At 39.3% G+C, this 18,846-nt stretch overlaps 1 protein-coding gene across 5 annotated transcripts in view; it reads right to left on the bottom strand.

Moving 5' to 3' along the window:
* ZNF461 (zinc finger protein 461) overlaps nucleotides 1–12,089 on the bottom strand; it is a 34,403-nt gene extending 22,314 nt beyond the window's left edge. For 3 of the 5 annotated variants that reach the window (XM_047836863.1, XM_047836861.1, XM_047836865.1), the window contains exons 1-2: nucleotides 11,918–12,089; nucleotides 9,665–9,756 (exon numbers count right to left, since the gene is read on the bottom strand). Coding sequence is in view for 2 of the 5 variants with exons in the window: in XM_047836861.1 (XP_047692817.1) it covers nucleotides 9,665–9,673 (9 nt within the window). In the remaining 3 variants the exon portion in view is untranslated. Of the gene's footprint in view, nucleotides 1–2,338; nucleotides 2,398–9,664; nucleotides 9,757–11,917 lie in introns of those variants that run through there. The other 2 variants (XM_047836864.1, XM_047836862.1) reach the window with 1 other exon arrangement.
* Between the last annotated feature and the right edge of the window lie 6,757 nt (nucleotides 12,090–18,846).

Below are 18,846 nucleotides of genomic sequence, written 5' to 3'. Positions count from 1 at the left end.
ACATACAGTCAATTAATTTATGACAAAGGAGCCAAGAATATACAATGAGAAAAGGACAGTCTCTTCAGTAAATGGTGATGGGAAAACTGGACAGCCATATGCATAACAATGAAACTGTAGCACTACCTTATACCATACACAAAAATCAACTCAAAATGGATTAAAGACTTGAATGTAGAACCTGAAACTATAAAACTTCTAGAGGCAATCATACAGGTAAAGGTACTTGACACTGGTCTTGGTGATGGTTTTTTTGGATTTGAAGAGCAAAGAAGAGCAAGAGCAGAAGAAGAGCCAGAAGAGCAAAGGCAACAAAAGCAAACATAAACAAATGGGACTATATCAAACTAAAAACCTTCTTTATAACAAAGGAAACTATCAAAAAAAGGAAAAGGCAACTTACAGGGAGAAAATTTTTGTAAATCATGTATCTGATAAGGATTTAATATTCAAAATATATAAAGGACTCCTACAACTCAATAGCAAAAGAAAATAAATAATAAATAATCTGATTTAAAAATGGGAAGAGGAATCAACAAAACTAAAAGGAAATTGATGGAATGGGAAAAGATATTTGCAAATGACATATCAGATAAAGGGTTAGTATCCCAAAGCTACAAATAACTTACCAAATTCAACTCCCAAAAAAACAAATAATCCAGTGAAGAAATGGGCAGAAGACAAGAATAGACACTTTTCCAAAGAAGACATCAACATGACCAACAGATACATGAAAAGATGCTCAGTCACTCATCATCAGGGAAATACAAATCAAAACCACACTGAGATACCACCTTATGCCCGTCAGAGTGTCTAAAATTAACAACTCAGGAAACAATAGATGCTGGCAAGGATATTATGAAACGGGAACCCTCTTGCACTATTGGTGGGAACGTAAACTGGTGCAGCTGCTCTGGAAAACAATGTGGAGGTTCCTCAAAAAATTAAAAATAGAACTACCCCATGACCCAGCAATAGCACTACTAGGAATTTATCCAAAGGATACAGGAATGCTGACTCACAGGGGCACATGTACCCCAATGTTTATAACAGCACTTTCAACAATAGCCAAATTATGGAAAGAGCCTAAATGTCCATCCACTGATGAATGGATAAAGAAGATGTGGCTTATATATACAATGGAATACCACTTGGCAATGAGAAAGAATGAAATCATGCTATTTGGGGCAACGTGGATGGAACTGGAGGGTATTATACTAAGTAAAATAAGTCAGTCAGAGAAAGAAAGATATATGTTTTCACTCATATGTGGAACTCGAGAAACTTAACAGAAGACCATGGGGGAAGGAAAGGGGAAGAAATAGTTACAACAGAGAGGGAAGTAGGCAAACCATAAGAGACTCTTAAATACAAAAAACAGAGGGCTGATGGGGGACGGGGGAGATGGGAAAATGGGTGATGGGCATCGAGGAGGGCACTTGTTGGGATGAGCACTGGGTGTTGTTACGTAAGTGATGAATCACGGGAATCTTCCCCAAAAAACAAGAGCACACTGTACATACTGTATGTTAGCCAATTTGACAATGAATTATATTTATTTATTTTTAATTTTTTTTTAAACATTTATTTTTGAGAGACTGATAGAGACAGAGCATGAGCAGGGGAGGAACGGAGAGAAAGGGAGACACAGAATCTGAAGCAGGCTCCAGGCTCCGAGCTGTCAGCACAGAGCCTGATGGGGGGCTCAAACTCATGAACCAGATCATGACCTGAGCTGAAGTCAGATGCCCAACCGACTGAGCCACTCAGGCGCCCCAACAATAAATTATATTTAAAAAAAAATTAAAAAATACAAATGGGAAGAGGATCTGAAAAGACATTTTTCCAAGGAAGACATAAAAACAGCCAACAGTTACATGAAAAGGTGTTTAAAATCACTGATCATCAGGGAAATGCAAATCAAAACCACAATGAGATATCTCCTTGTACCTGTTAGAATGGCTATTATCAAAAAGACAATACATAACAAGCATTGGCAAGGATGTGGAGAAAAGGGAACCCTTGTGCACTGTTGGTGAGAAATGTAAACTGATAAACCTACTATGGGAAAACAATATGAAGATTCCTCAAAAAAACTGAAAATAGAACTACCATATGATCCAACAATTCCACTTCTGGGTAATTATCTAAAGGAAATGAAAATATCTACTTGAAAAAATACTGGGACTTCCATGTTCACTGCAGCATTATTTATAATAGGCAACACAATAAAACAACCTAAATGTCCACCAAAGGATGAATGGATACGGAAAATGTGATACAGACACACGCACACACAACTATTATTCAGCCATTAAACAAAACAAGGAAATCTTACCATTTCCAACAACTTGGATGGACCTTGATGGCATTATACTAGGTGAAGTAAGTCAGACAGAGAAAGACAAATACCACATGATCTCATTTATGTGTGAAATCTAAAAACAGAAAACAAAAATCAAACTCATAGGTACAGAGAACAGACTGGTGACTGTCAGAGGCACAGGGAGATGGGTGGGCAAAATGGAAGAAGGTGGTCAAAAGGTTATAAACTTCCAGTGATAAAATTAATAAACCCTTGGGAGATATAATGTACAACATGGTGACTATGGTTATAAATACTCTATTGTATATTTGAAAGTTGCTAAATGACTAGATCTGAAAAGTTCTCATCACAAGAAAAAAACTTGTAAGTATGTGTGGTAATGAATATTAACTAGACTCACTATGGTGATCACTTTGTAACATATACATAACATATACATACACTGAACTATATTGTGCACCCAAAACTAACATGACAGGCCAATTATATCTTAATAAAAAAGTCCATCATTAGCCTACTGTTTTGAAATGTCACTTTTATCCATATTAAATTACCATTTGCAGGTACATTTCTAGATTTTTCTATTCCATTCTTTTGATCTATTTATAAATCAGTACCATGGTGTTTTAAGTATCATGCTTTACATTATGTATAATTATATAAATTATCTGGTAGAACTTATTTCTTCTCTAATAGGGGATTAACAAGATTCAGAATCACAGTCAACAATATATAATATACAATGTTGAGTACACAATCAAAAATCATTAGGGGTATGGGGCACATGGGTGGCTCAGTCAGTTGAGTGCCCAACTTCGGCTCAGGTCATGATTTCACGGTCCGTGGGTTCCAGCCCTGCATTGGGCTCTGTGTTGACAGCTCAGAACCTTGAGCCTGCTTCAGATTCTGTTCCTCCCTCTCTCTCTGCCCCTCCCCCACTCTGTGTGTGTCTCTCTCTCTCTCCTTCAAAATAAACATTAAAAAGAATTTTTTTAATCATTAGATTACCAGTAAAATATTTACTAGAAATACAAAAAAGAAGAAAATGTGACCCATACTCAAAAGAAAATCACCTAATAGAAAAACAAATAAATGATTCAGATGTTGAAATTAGTTAGCAAAGATTTGAGAACTTTAGGTACTTTTAAAAAGAACCAAAGGCAAATCCTGAAATTGAGAAATAAAAATTCACTGGATGGATCTATAGCAGAATAAACACAACAGAAGAAAAGATCAGTAAATTTCAAGACAAGTCCATAGGAATCACTCACTGAAAGTCCAGAGAGAAGACTGAAAAAAAATTTTAAAAGCGAAAAGAGCCATAATGTTCCATGAGACACTTGTCAATCCAACCTATGTGTAATTGGAGACTCAGAAGAGCAAAACAAGGCTAAAAAAATCTTTAGAAACATTTGGGAAAATATTTTCAAATTTCATTTTTTAAATATTTATTTATTTATTTTTGAGAGAGGACAAGTGGGGGAGGGGCAGAGAGAGAGAGAGGGAGACACAGAATCTGAAGTAGGCTCCAGGCTCTGAGCTGTCAGCACAGACCCTAACGTGGGGCTTGAACTCACAAACCATGAGATCATGACCAGAGCTAACCAACTGAGCCACCCAGGCACTCCCAAATTTCATTTTTAAAAAAGCAACTCATAGATTCAAGAAGCTAAATGAACCCCAAGTAACATAAAAACAAAGAATACTAGGGGCACCTAGCTGGCTCAGTTGAGAGAGCACGATCTCAGGGTCACGAGTTAGAGCTCCACATTGGGTGTAGAGATTACTTAAATAAAAGTTTGGAAAAAAACACACAAAGAATACTATACCTATGATCATTATAAACAGCCCACTGAACACCAAGGAAAATGAAAAAAAAAAAATCTAATAACAATGGAGGCAAGATAGTATCGTTAAAATGCTGAAAGAAAGCTGTCAACCCCTAATTCTATATCCAACTGAAATCTTTCAGAATTGATGGGGAAATAAAGCTTGGGGTTTTGTGTGTGTATTCTGGTTTGTTTTTTGAGAGAAATGAAAGCTGAGAGGTTTGTAGCACAGAAGACCTGTGTTATTAAAAATGTTAAAGCAAGTTCTTCAGGGGGACAAAATATTGACATTAGGTAAAACCTTCTATCCACAGAGGAATGAAGAGTACCAGAAATGGTAAATTGGGGGGTAAATAGAAAAGATATCATTTTAATTTCAGAATTTCTTCAAAAGATAATTGAAGAAAGAAAAGCACTGTGGTTTTATGTATTTAAAAATAAAATATATGACAACAGAAAAAAAGTGTGAGGGGAAAATGGAAGTATCTAGCTATAAGATTTCTGCATTATTTGTGAAGTTGTATAAAATAATTAGAAGACTGTGGGGCACCTGGGTGGCTCAGTTGATTAGGCGTCTGACTTCAGCTCAGGTCATGATTTCATGGTTCGTGAGTTCCAGCCCCACGTTGGGCTTTATGCTGACAGCTCAGAGCCTGGAGCCTGCTTCAGATTCTGTGTGTGTGTCTCTCTCTCTGCCCCTCCCCTACTCGCGCCCTGTCTCTCTCTCTCAAAAACAAATGTAAAAAAAAAATTTTTTTTCTTTTTAAATACTAGAAGACTATAATTATCTATTTTTAAGGGCATATTGGAAGCTGCCTGGGTGGCTCAGTTGGTTAAGCATCTGACTCTTGATTTCCACTTAGGTCAGATTTCGTAGTTCATGAGATCGAGCCCTGCAGTTGGCTCTATGCTGACAGCACAGAGTCTAGTTGGGATTCTCTCTCTGCCCCTTCCCCACTTGTGCTTGCTTTCTCTCTCTCTCTCAAAATAAATAAGTAAACTTAAAAAATCAAAATAAAAGCATATTGGAAACCTTAAAACAGTCCCTAAAACAATAAAAGAGTAAAAATAGTATAGCTAATAATCCTATAATGGAGATAAATAAAATACTAAAAAAGTAGTGGAGACACATGAAATACTAAAAAATATAATATGTGTCCAAGAGAAGGCAGGAAAATGGGGGGGGGGGGGAGGAAGAACAGATGACAAGAAAATAAATTAAAACTTAATAATTACATTGAATTTAAACAGTCCATGGAGAGGTCAGCAAACTTTTTCTGAAAAGGCTCACTTAGTAAATATTTTAGGCTCTATAAGTCACATATAGTCCCCACCACATATTCTTCTTTATTTATTTATAACCCTTCAGAAATGCAGAATCCTTCATAGATTGAGGCTGTAGGCTGGACTAGGCCAGCATGCCACAGATTGCCAACCCCTAGTCTAGATACTTGAAGGTAGAGATTATCAGACTAAATAAAAAAGTAGAACTGCACTATGTGCTGTTATATGAGATACACTTAAAATCAGTTAAAATGAAAGGATAGGGAAAAGATATGCCATGATGTAACAATAAAAAAAAACCTGAAGCAGTTATATTAATAAAGAGAACAGAATGCAAGAAAAAGAGTATTACCAAAAGGAACATTTCATAATAAAGGGATCAATTCATCAAGAGGACATAGAAATCTTGGGGCACTTGGCTGGTTCAGTTGGAAGAACATGCAACTCATATCTCAGGATTGTGAGTTTGAGCCCCATGTTGGGTGTAGAGATCACTTAAAAATAAATAAATAAACAGGGGCGCCTCGGTGGCTCAGTCGGTTAAGTGCTGACTTCGGCTCAGGTCATGATCTCACAGTTCGTGAGATTGAGCCCTGCATTAGGCTTTGTGCTGACACCTCAGAGCCTGAAGCCTGCTTCAGATTCTGTGTCTCCTCTCTCTGTCCTTCCCCCAGTCACACTCTGTCTCTCTCTTTCTCTCTCAAAAATAAAATAAACATTAAAAAAATTTTTTTAATAAATAAAATACAAACAAAAAAAAAGAGGACCTAGCAATCCTAAATATGCACGCACCTAACAGAATTTCAAAACACATAAAGCAAAACTGACAGAACTGTAACAGATAAATCTGCAGCTTTATTTGTAGATTTTAGCAGTCCTCTCTCAGTAATTGATAGACCAAGGGACCAAAAGATCAGAAACATAGAACACTTGATTTCATTGATAAACATGCTATCTAACAATAGTATAACACCCCTTTTTTTTCTCAAATGCACATTGAGCATTGACCAAGACAGTACACATTTTGGACCATAAAACAAGTTTCAATAAATTTAAAAGGATCAACGTTCCAGAGTATGTTCTCTGACCACAACAGAAGTAAATCATGAATTAAATGAATTAAGAAAGAAATTCAGAAAGACCTGAATTCAGAATTCAGAAAGATCTAAAAAGTCCCCCAAAATTTGGAAGTTAAAGAAGACTCTTCTAAGTGGCCCATCGCTAAAAGAAAAAACAGAATTATGAACTCAGAAAAGAAGAGAAAATTAAGCACAAAGTATGCAGAAAGAAGGAAAGAATAAGATCAGTAATCAATGAAATAGCAATCTAACCAATGGTAAACTGGAGAGAAAAATCAATAAAACTAAAAGCTAGTTCTTTGAAAAGATCAATAAAATTGATAAATTGCTTGTATATTGACCAAGAAAAATAGACATGAATTATCAATATCTGACAGGCATTAAAAGGATAATAAGAGAATATTATAAACAGCTTTATGCTAATAAATTTGACATCAAAAAGGAAATAAACTAATTCCTTACAAGATAAATTACTAACTTAATTCAAGAAGAAATAAAATCCCCAAAAACCCTGTCAATTAAAGAAATTAAAGTCTCTCCATGAAGAAAACTCCATTGTATTTGCTTTCTACTGCTGCTACAACAAATACAGTAGCTTAAAGCAACACATTTATCATCTTACAGTCTGTATGTTAGAGGTCCAACAAGGGTTTCAGTAGACTAACTCAAGGTGCCAGCAGGGCTGTGTACCTTTCTGATGACTCTAGGAAAGAGTCTATTTCCTTGCCTTTTCCTTGCCTTGCCAAGTTTCTGGAGGCCACTTAGGTAGGTCATGGACCCCTTCCTCCATCTTCAAAGCCAGGAGTATGCATATTCCATTCTCACATCTCCCTCTGACCCTGATTCTTCAGATAATCCAAAATAATGTCCCCATCTCAAAATCATTAATTTAATCACATCTGCAAATTCCCTTTTGCCAGATAAGATACCATATTCACAGGTTCCAGGATTAGCATGTAGATAATACTGGGGGTCATTATTCTGCCTACCACAGGTGCATTTGTTGTTGAAGTCTATCAGACAATTAAGGAAGAAATAACACCATTCAAAAAATTCTTCCAGAAAACAGAAGAGGATGCATTTCTTGACTTATTTTATAAATTAACGTAGAATAAAGACATTTTCACATAAAGGACGTTGAGAGTATTTATCATCAGAAAACACAAACTATAGGAAATGCTGAAGGAAGATCTTTCAGCTAAAAAGAAATGATATAGAAGCGCCTGGGTGGCTTAGTCGGTTAAGCACCCGACTTTGGCTCAGGTCATGATCTTACAGTTTGTGGGTTTGAGCCCCTCATCAGGTTCTGTGCTGACAGCTCTCTCTCACTGCTTCGTTTTCTTTGTCTCCCTCTCTCTGTCCCTCTTTGGCTTGCACTGTCTCTGTCTCTCAAAAAATGAATGTATGTTAAAAAAATAATAATAAAATTAAAAACAAAAAGAAATTATATCAAACAGAAATTCAGATCTCAAGAAGTGAGAGTAGCTGAAAATAGTATATACATGGATGCATTTGCAAATAATCCAATAAAGTATTTTTTCAAAATCCTTCACTTCTGTGGATTTTCCCTTTAAAATTTTTATATTGTGCTTTCTTTTTCTTTCCTAATTTGAGATTTGTCATATTATCTTATTAATAATGTTTTTCCTGTTTTCTAACACATATAATTTTTATTTTTATAAATCCCCTCCATATTTCCTACTACTTCCTTTCAACTTAAATATTTTCATTATTTTTGTTAGAAGGACTTAAAGCTGTAACTTTTCCCTTAGAGTCTTACTTAAACTAAATCCCATGGGTTCCAAAATATAGTACTATCATTGAGTACTAGAAATCCTTTGCTTTTAGATTATATTTCTTCTTTGATCCAGGAGTTATTAAGATGGATTTTACAAATTGTTGCTAAGAGTAACTTTATTTTTCTGATTTTGTTGTTATCTTAGCTGCATTTGTGTTCAGAGAACATGGTTTATCATTTCTACTTATTTGGACTTCAGTGTGGCCTAATATTTTATCATTTTTTCTGAATGGTCTACGGAGACTTGAAAAGAATGTATATTCATCATTACTAGGATACAGAATTGAATATACATCAAAAAGGTAGATTTGATGGAGTATTTCATCCTTACAAAATGTGTTCACTTGGCCTGACTTTGACTGAAAGGGTTAATTAGTATCCTCTACCACTTTCTTCTATCTGCTTTCCTATTTGCTCAAGGAAATTTGATGGTATACTATTTGATACATGTGCATTGTAACTATTTTGTCTTCATTTTGAAATGTATACCTTAGAATTACATAGTGCCCTTCTTTGCCATGTTTAATGGTGGGATATAGCCTGAATTTTTGTCTGTTTTTGGTTTCCATTTGTCTGGTATACTTTATCCATCCTTTCATTAAATTTTCTGAATCACTTAAGTGTCTAATGCAGAGAGTTGAGTTTTTGAGACTCAATCTAAAGGCCTTTTTCTTTTAATAGGTGAGTTAAAAATCATGTATATTTACTGATAGGACATATATTTGTTTTTTGGTCTTTGTTTTATCTTATAATTATTTTACTCTTTACATATACACACTGTGTGTGTGTGTGTGTGTGTGTGTGTGTGTGTGTGTGTGTACCTGTGTGCCTTAAATCTTAAGTCTGGTGTTATATAAATTAGTTACTTTTTCTCTCTCTCACTACAAGTTAAGTTTCATAAGGGACAATTTGTAGGTGTCTTTTTCCCCTGCCCCCCACCCCTGCCACTGATTTATTCATAGTTACCTACAAGAGTGCCTGTCACATAGCAGGTACTCAATAAATAATTATTAAATCACCTCATCAAACAAGAGAAACATATTTTTGACAAGAGAAACATATTTCCTTCAAAAGAACAGTATTTTTGTTCTCTCCTTCCCCTGGCAGAAGGCTGAGCATATGGGAAATGAAAAATGACTTACTGAATGAGTATAAGAACACTGGTTAGAAAGAAGAGGAGCAAAAAAGGAAGACTTTGAATTTTTGAAACCAACACTTACTCACTAGTCAGTTATTGTATGATAATCAATTGGGCAACAATATCAGGATAAAGAATGCTAATACTCCTATGACTATATATATATAAAAAGACTGTATCAATTAGGAACAAAAAAACCCACCAACTTACATGGGCCATGGCTTTTTTTAGAATTCAATGTATTTATTAGTCCTCTTCTTAGTTCCACTTTAGAAGAAACTCACAGTCCAAAGAAAGTATTGCTGGATGAAAGGGGTTTAAAAAAAAAGACATCAGATGGTCTTGCCTCTTAGCACCCAAAGTGCTAACGTAGAATGACATTTTTCTTCCCCCTACATGTCTACTATGCCCAGTCCCCATACACACATACATAAACTGTTAGAGAGAAATTGGACAAATCCCAACCTTACTCAAAACAAGGAGGGAAGCCAGGTATAACAGGATGGATTCAAGAAAGACTGGAGCCAGGTGTTTTAGCAAGAAAGATTTAGAGAGGCAGACCAGTGTCCAAACCCTATGATAAAATGGACCCAACCAACATGTTCAGACTTATCCTGACAAGATCTTCACTGAAATAAAAGGGAAAAGGTAAAGGAAATAGATATTACAAAAAGATCAGGGATAGAAAATGATCCAATGATCACTTGGATCAAAACGATCCAACGAGGGGTGCCTGGGTGGCTCAGTCAGTTAAGCGCCCGACTTCGGCTCAGGTCATGATCTCACAGTTTGTGAGTTCGAGCCCCACGTCGGGCTCTGTGCTGACAGCTCAGAGCCTGGAGCCTGCTTCAGATTCTGGATCTCCCTCTCTCTTTGCCCCTCTTCCACTCACGCTCTCTCTCTCAAAAATAAATATTAAAAAAAATTTTTTTAAATGTTCCAACAAATGTCTCACAAGAATTTCAAAAATAGAGACTGATGGTACACAGATGGAAAAGAAAAAATAAATAGAACAAAAATTTCCAGAACAAAATAAATACTTGAGACTTCAGTTTGAAGTACTGGTGAAATTTAAAAAATCACACCTGGGGGCACCTGAGTGGTTTAGTCAGTTAAGCGTCCCACTCTTGGTTTCAGCTCAGGTCATGATATCATGGGTTCGTGAGCTCCAGCCCTGCACTGGGTTCCCTGCTGCCTGTGAGGAGCCTGCTTGAGATTCTTTCTCTCCCCCGCCCCCCACCCCCAACTCACTCTCTCAAAATAAACTTAAGAAAAAATAATAAACCTCTTAAAAAAAAATCACACCTGGAAGCATCCTGGAAAATCTTCTGAAATTTATTCCTGAGTACAGACAAAAAGACCTAAATATCTTATAATAAAGAATTACAAAACAACGTGTATTGTAGTCTAATCTTTGGCGGGAAAACATACATATATGCACAAATATATATATATATGCATATATGTATGCATATAAGGAAGGTGAAAGCATTTGTAATAAGGTGTTCAGAGTGGTTGAAGAATTACAGACAACTTTAGTTTAAATGAAGTAATATAATAAAAAATGTTTAAAGTTAATATGAACATTTCAGATAAGAAACAGTACATAATAAATAATCTTAGACACTGATTTTGGATGTGCAATAGTGCCATTATTTCCTCCTACTCTAGGTTTTTTAAGGTGAATGGCAGAAGTAGTGAGGTAGAGAGTGGAGAACTAGGAGACACCAGGCCTTTCCCCAATAATCTCCACACCCAACGTGGGGCTGGAACTCACAACCCAGAGATCAAGAGTTGCATACTCTGCGGCCTGAGCCCCCAACCAAGCCTTTCTTGAAGCTTAAAAATTGTGTGACCTTGAGGTGATGTGGAGTAGACATTGTCTGTGGCCATGGTAACTATGTTTCTATGATACTTGGTGATGTGTACGAGTTCTTCAGATAATTGTTGGGGATAAGGGCTAAGTGGGTATGAGGGCGGTTTGTGGTTGGGGAGGGGTTATTTTGTTTTGTTTTACCATACTTGTGGCTTTGTCCAAGGATGTGTGATGATAAACGTGGGTTGGATAATGTGATTTTGCCTTGTGTTGTATGAATCTACAAGTGACTAACTGGAATGTCTCCCTAACTGACTGATTAGGTGATTTGTGGAACTGTGCTTTTCTCTTTTATGCAAGTATATGGGGCTTACACAAATAACCACCCGCAATCACAGTCACAATCACATACAAACCCCACTCACACAAAAGGTCGTGCAGACAATTACACTGTCACAAAAGCACGATCCCGAATCCAGTCGCTGTCACAACAAACAGCCAAATTTACTTATACACTTAAACTCTATAGTTTCCTTCACACACTCAAAACAACCCAATCTATCCACCCTAGGGCAGCTCCCACACTTAAGAGGCCTAACACTCCAGACACTCCTCTTACCAAGCCCTCGAGCTCCAGGATTCCTTACCTTCAGCATCCTCAGGAAAGGTCCTCGTCCAAATTCTGATTCGCATTCCAGGCGAGGCCGGACGCCTCGCCCGGCACACACCACTGCCTCACCGCCCTCTGCGGCCGACTTTCCCACCGGAAGTGGCGTTGGACCACAGTGTCTTCTGGGAAACGTAGTCCGAAAGGGAAAACCCCCCGGAACTGAACCAGGTAAATCTTCCAGGCTTCGGGATGTACCTGCGCAGCTTCGTTCGGGCCTCGAGTGATGTCACAACCTCCCCGTTTCCAAGGCTCAGACCCGAATTTGGGGTCTGAATTCTGGACCTCGGATTCCTCTGAGGGCGGATTTGAGGCCTGGCACCGTGGCTGTCCCTACCCCCTCAACGTGGACGCGCACGTGCTGTGGTTTGAGAGGATTGTTGTTGTCTGGTGCGGAGGGATCCGGCTTTCATTTGTAAGGTGGCGATGCGAGATATGTTGTCTGAGTCGGAAGGTGCGAGTGCCCGAGGGTGAGTCGGCACAAGAGGAAGAAGATGTACGTTACACCGACTGAGTTGTCAAACGCGAGGAAACTCGTTTGTGAAACGTTTTTGAGGCCGTTTGAAATAGCGGTCGTGCTGTATACCCGTGTGAGTTCACGCGGCGAACACGGCCACGTTCCGTGATTATGAGGTGGTGTAATTTGACGTGGCTTATGCGTGAGGGGCCATTTGAGACAGTATGATTGATTACGCACGCTTGCGGGCGACGAGGCTATGCGAGCAGTGACCTTGTAACATTCTGTGGGAGGCTGTTTGTGTTGAGTCTACCATACTAGCAGGAGAGGTTGGCTGTAGTGAGTGTCGCGAGAAGGAAGGAAGCTGGACCTGCCCGAGACCCGGGGGACCCAGAGGGGCGGGGCGAGCGCGTACTGAGCCTTGCATATATGCGTGGGAGAGGCATGAAGCGACATGTGACGTCTAAGTGTGTGTGAGATACCAGAATTGACAGAGAGGGGTGGAAGCTAGTACAGATTACCTGCCAGAAGGGACAGATCTAAAGATTTCTAACCTTGTTGAAAGTCCAGAAACCCCATCTCAAATTGTGATGTGAGGAAATGTATCTGTGACAAGTGATTGTTTCTGAGTCTGATTCTTGGTTACGTGTATGAGATGGTTTGCACTTGATATTGTCCAAGGTGTTGAGTGAAATATACAAAGTATGTGAAAGTGATGTGTGACTGTACCCAAGTCTCGGATGAATTGTATGACAGTGAAAGGGCAGGTGATTACAACGTTGTAACTTTGAGGTTGATATATGTGAGCTTTAACTGAGTGTGACTCATGTGAGGGATTTGGTTAATTTGTTTTTGTGTGTTTTGATGCAACTTACGCAAGTTAGAAATCTGGATGGAAGATGGAGTGGTTATTATCTGAATGTAGTAACTATATGAGACATTGCAGTATTCTGGAGTGTGTGAAATTGAGTATGTGGTGATACCTACTCTAAACCTCTTTACTTATCTCTAGAAAGATAATGATAATTAAGTTTCCTGGAGCATTGGTTTTAACTTGAAAATTAAATTTCCAAGGGAAATTTTAAAAAACCTAACTATAACTTAAAACATGATTTTAAAAATATGAAATAATTTGAGGCACCTGGGTGACTCAGTGGCTTGAGCCTCGGACTCTTGATTTTGGCACAGGTCATGATCATGGGATTGCAACCTGATGGGGCTCTGTGCCGAGCGTGGAGCCTGCTTAAGATTCTCCCTCTGTCTCTCTCTGCTCCTCTCCCCCACGCTCGCTCTCTCTAAAATAAATTTTAAGGGGCACCTGAGTGGCTCAGTCAGTTAAACATCTGACTTCCGCTCAGGTCATGATATCATGGTTGGTGAGTTTGAGCCCCGTGTCAGCACAGAGCCTGGAACCTGCTTCTGCGTCTCCTTCTCTCTCTGCCCCACCCCTGCTTGCACTCTCTCTCTCTCTCAAAAATAAACATAAAATTTTTTAATTAAGAAAGTAAAATAAGTTTTAAAAATGTGAAGTAATTTATTGTGATGAATGCAAAATGATCATGAAAGATTTTTTTTTAATCTCTGTTATAGAGTAACTCGGAGTATGGTTGGTATTCTTTGGTGGAAGTGAAATAGGTGGGAAGTCTACCAAGTTCTTAATCTGTATAAGTGAGAGTTCTAGGTGAAGTGAACAAAAACATAAAAGCAGTTATGGCCCTTCAGTCAATTCTCAGACTTGACCCTTGCATATACAGACACAGAACCCCTTGAATGAAAAACCCTTGTCACACTGCTAGAAATGTATGCTGATAACTTTCCCCCATGCCTTCCCAAAGGAACCCACAGCCTTTACCACGTGATTGGATAGTAAGGAAAAGGAAATAATCAGACCCTGGACACTGGTTTTGAGCTGACACAAATTCCAGGAGACCGCAAACCTCATTGGTCTACCAATCAGAGTAGGGGTTTATAGAGGTCAGCTGAGCGATGGAGTTTTAGCTAAGGTCCATCTCATAGCAGACCCGATGGGTGCCTGAACCCATGAACCCATCGTGTGTTTTTCTCCCAATTCTGTAATGGATAATTGGAATAGGTATACTCAGCAATTGTCTCTCTGGCCTGTTGAGTGAGGGCTAATATAATGGGAAAGGACAAGTAGAAATTACTAAAAAAAAATAAACCAAAAGAAATATTACATGCTTGGAGGGATTGCAGAGATTAGTGCCACCATTAAGAACTTTAAAGATGCAAGGGTGGTGATTCCCATCGTATCGCCATTCAACTTGCCTATTTGGCCTCTGCAGAGGACGGATCTTGGAGAATGACTGTGGATTATCATAAGCTTAATCAGGTAGTAATTCCAGTTGCAGCTATTCCGGCAGATGTGGTTTCATTGCTTGAGCAAATTAACGCATCCCCTGATACCTGCTATGCAATTACTGACAATTCCCCCCCTCCATCCCTGTTAATAAAGACTACCAGAAGCAGCTGTTTTCAGTTGGCAAGAACAAGCAATATATCTTCAATGTCCTACCTCAGCAGTACATCAGCTCTCCAGCCCTATAATTTAGTTTACAGGGATGATAATTTAGTTCACAGGGGTCTTAATTATCTTTTCCTTATACAAAGTGTTACACTGATCAATTACATTTGATGACATCATGCCTATAGGACCTAGTGAGCAAGAATTGGCAACTACTCTAGATTTACTGATAAGACATCTGTATGTTGGGGTTGGGAAATAAATCCAACAAGAACTTAGAAGCGTTCTACAACCTCAGTGACATTTCTAGGGATCCAGTGGTGTGGGACATGTCATGATATCCCTTTTAAAGTGAAGGATAGGGGAGCCTGGATGGCTCAGTTAGTTAACCCTCTGACTCTTGATTTTGGCTCAGGTCAGGATTTCACGGTTCATGAGGCTCTGGGTTGACAGCTATTGGAATTCTCTGTTTCCTTCTCTCTCTGCTCCTCCACCCATGTGCTTGTGCATGCGCTCTCTCTTCTCAAAAATAAAGTGAAGGATAAGTCATTGTATTCTGGCTCCTCCTACAAGTAAGAAAGAGTCACAAAGCCTCGTGAACGTTTGGATTTTGGAGCAACATATTCCTCATTTGGGTGTGTTACTTTGGCCCACTTATCAATTGACATGAAAAGCTGCAGATTTTGAGTAAGGTCCAGAACAAGAGAAGCCTCTGTGACTCTGCAACGGGTCCAAATTGTTGTGCAAGCACTTTGCCACTTGGGCCATAAGGACTAGTAGATCCAATGGTGTTTGAGGTATCAGAGGCAGATAGTGATGCTGTCTAGAGCCTTTGGCAGGACCCAAAGGTGGGTCACAGCACAGGCCCTTAGAATTTTGAAGCAAAGCACTGCCGTTCTTTGTAGTTACTCTCCTTCTGAGAAACAAATTTTGGCCTGCTACTGGGCCTTAGAGATTAAACACTAAACCATTGGCCACCAAGTTACCACATGACCTGAGCTGCCCATCATGAACTGGGTGTAATCTGACCCAACAAGCCATTAAGTTAGGTGTACATAGCAACACTCCCATAAAGTGATGTATAAGTGATTAGGCCAAGGGTGCCCTGAAGGCACAAGTAATCCTATTGGGCAGAGCTTTGAGCAGTGCACCTGGTTGTTACCTTTATTTTTATTTTATTTTTTTTGCTTGGAAGAAGAAATGGCCAGATGTGCAATTACATAGCAATTTACAGGCTGTGGTCAGTGGTTTGGCTGGATGGTAGGAAGGGAACATGATTGGACAGTGCCAGGGGAACATGCCAAGGAAATCTCAGAAAGATGGACAGACCTCTCTGAAGGGTAAAAGTGAAGCTATTTGTGTCCCATGCTAAATGCTCAGCAGAGGATTTTAATAAAGTGGATAGGATGACCCAGTCTGTGGACACAGTCAGTTTCTTTCCTCAGCCATCCCTGTCATCATCCAATGAGCTCTTGAACAAAGTGGTGATTATGCATGGTTCAGCAACATGGGTTTCCAGTCATTAAGGCCAGCCTAGTTATAGCCACTGCTGAATGCTCAGTCAGCCAGCAGCAGAGACCAACACTGAATCCTCAATTTGGCGCCATTCTCTGATGGCAGGTTGATTACATTGGATATTTCCATCATGGAAACGGCAGCATTTTTTTCTTATTGGAACAGACACTCTGGATACAGATTTGTCTTTACCGCACATAATGCTTCTGCCAAAACTATCAATGGACTTACAGAATGCCTTATCCATTATCATGGTATTCTCCACAGCATTGCTTCTGATCAAGGAACTCATGCCATAGTAAATGAAGTGCAGCAGTGGGCCCATCCTCATGGAATTCACTGGTCTTACCAAGTTCCCCACCATTCTGAAGCTGCTGGCTTGACAGAACAATGGAATGATGTTTTGAAGACTCGGTTACAATGCCAGCTAGATGGCAGTATCTGACAGGGCTGGGGCATGGTTCTGCAGAAGGCTGTATATGCTCTGGTATCAGCATCCAATATCTGGTACTCTTTCTCCCATAGCCAAGATTCACAGGCCAGGAATCAAGGGGTAGAAATGGGAGTGACACCACTCACTATTACCCCTAGTAACCCAACAGCAAAATCTTTGCTTCCCTCCCCACAACCTGTACTCTGCTGCCTAGAGGACTTAGTTCCAAAAGGAAGAATGCTTTCACCAGGAGATACAATGGTTCCATTTAAGACTGCTACCCAGCCACTTTGGGTTTCTCATCCCTCTGAATCAAAAGGCAAAGAAGGAAGTAAGTGTGCTGGTTGGGGTGATTGATCTTGACTACCAAGGGGTGGTTGGACTGCTGCTCCACAAGGGAGATGAGGAAGAGTATATCTAAATTACAGGAGATCCTTTTGGGCATCTCTCTCTCATTTTTTATTATTTATTATTTTTTTAAGTTTATTTTTGAGAGAGACAGAGTGCTAGCAGGGGAGGGTCAGAGAAAGAGGGAGACACAGAATCCAAAGCAGGCTCCAGGATCCTCGCTGTCAGCACAAGAGCCTGACGCAGGGCTTGAGCCCACGAACCATGAGATCATGACCTGAGCTGAAGTCCGACGCTTAACTGACTGAGCCACCCAGGAACCCCCTCTCTCTTTTTTAAATTTTATCTATCTATCTATCTATCTATCTATTTATTTAAGTAATTGCTACACCCAATGTGGGGCTTGAACTCACAACCCTGAGGTGAAAAGTCACACGCTCTTCCAACTGGGCCAGCCAGGCACCCCACTTTGGGGCATCTCTTAATATTACCATGCCCTATGTTTCAAGTGGATGGCAAACTACAAACTATAAAGGCAGGATTACTCATGGGCCAGACTCCAAGTATAAATGTTTGGGTCACTCTACCAAGTAAAGAACTATGACCAGCTGAGGTGCTTGCTGAGGGCAAAGGGAATATGCAATGGGTGGTGGAGGAAGGTAGCTTTAAATGCCCACTACAACCATGTGACCAGTTTCGGAAACTAGGACTATAATTTTCATGAGTTTTTCTTCCTTGTTTTTCTGTGTTTGTATGTATGTATAGAAATATCTTTGTTCCTTTTTTTATCCCTTTATCATGTACTATAAAATGTTTTGATCTTATATCATAGTATTTAAGTATTATTAACTTGACATCATAATATTTAAGCAATGGGATATAAGGGAGAAAAGTAAACATCATGCAAGACTGCATCCTCATCTAGGAGAAGGATTAGTGTGTTTTTTGGTTTTATGCAGGATAGTTGTATCATGTAGGTGGAAGTATGACCTTGTTATTGTTTTTATTCAGATATTAAGTATGTTTAGGAAAATACATATAGGTGCCAAGTTGACAAGGGGTGGACTTATGGTGGCTAATTTTATGTAACTTGGCTAGGCCATGATGCCCAGATATTTGGTCAAATATTCTGGATGTTTCAGGGAAGGTGTTTATTAGATGAGATTAACATTTAAATCAATGGACTTTGAGTAGACCAGATTGCCCTCCAGAATGTGAGTGGACCTCATCCAATCAGTTGAAGGCCTTAAATAGACTAAAGACTGACCTCCCTCAGAGCAGAAAGGGACTCTGCCAGCAGAAAGCTTTTTGACTCAAACTGCAACTGTTCCCTGGGTGTTCAATCTGCTGATGTGACCTGCAGATTTTGGACTTAAGCTTCCATAATCTCATGAGCCAATTCCTTAAAATCTTTCTTTTTTTTTTTAATGTTTGTTTGTTTATTTATTTATTTATTTTTGAGAGAGAGAGAGAGAGAGAGAGAGAGAGAGCGAGAGCATGAGTTGGAGAGGAGCAGAGAGGGAGGGAGACACAGAATCTGAAGCACGCTCCAGGCTCTGAGCTGTCAGCACAGAGCCCGACGCAGGGCTTGAACTCATGAACTGTGAGATTGTGACCTGAGCCTAAGTCATAGACTTAACCGACTGAGCCCCCCTTGCGCCCCCTTAAAATCTC

Source organism: Prionailurus viverrinus, chromosome E2 (genome assembly GCF_022837055.1).
Source record: "Prionailurus viverrinus isolate Anna chromosome E2, UM_Priviv_1.0, whole genome shotgun sequence".
Taxonomy (NCBI): Eukaryota; Metazoa; Chordata; class Mammalia; order Carnivora; family Felidae; genus Prionailurus; species Prionailurus viverrinus.
This window is presented reverse-complemented; position numbering and strand designations above follow the sequence as displayed.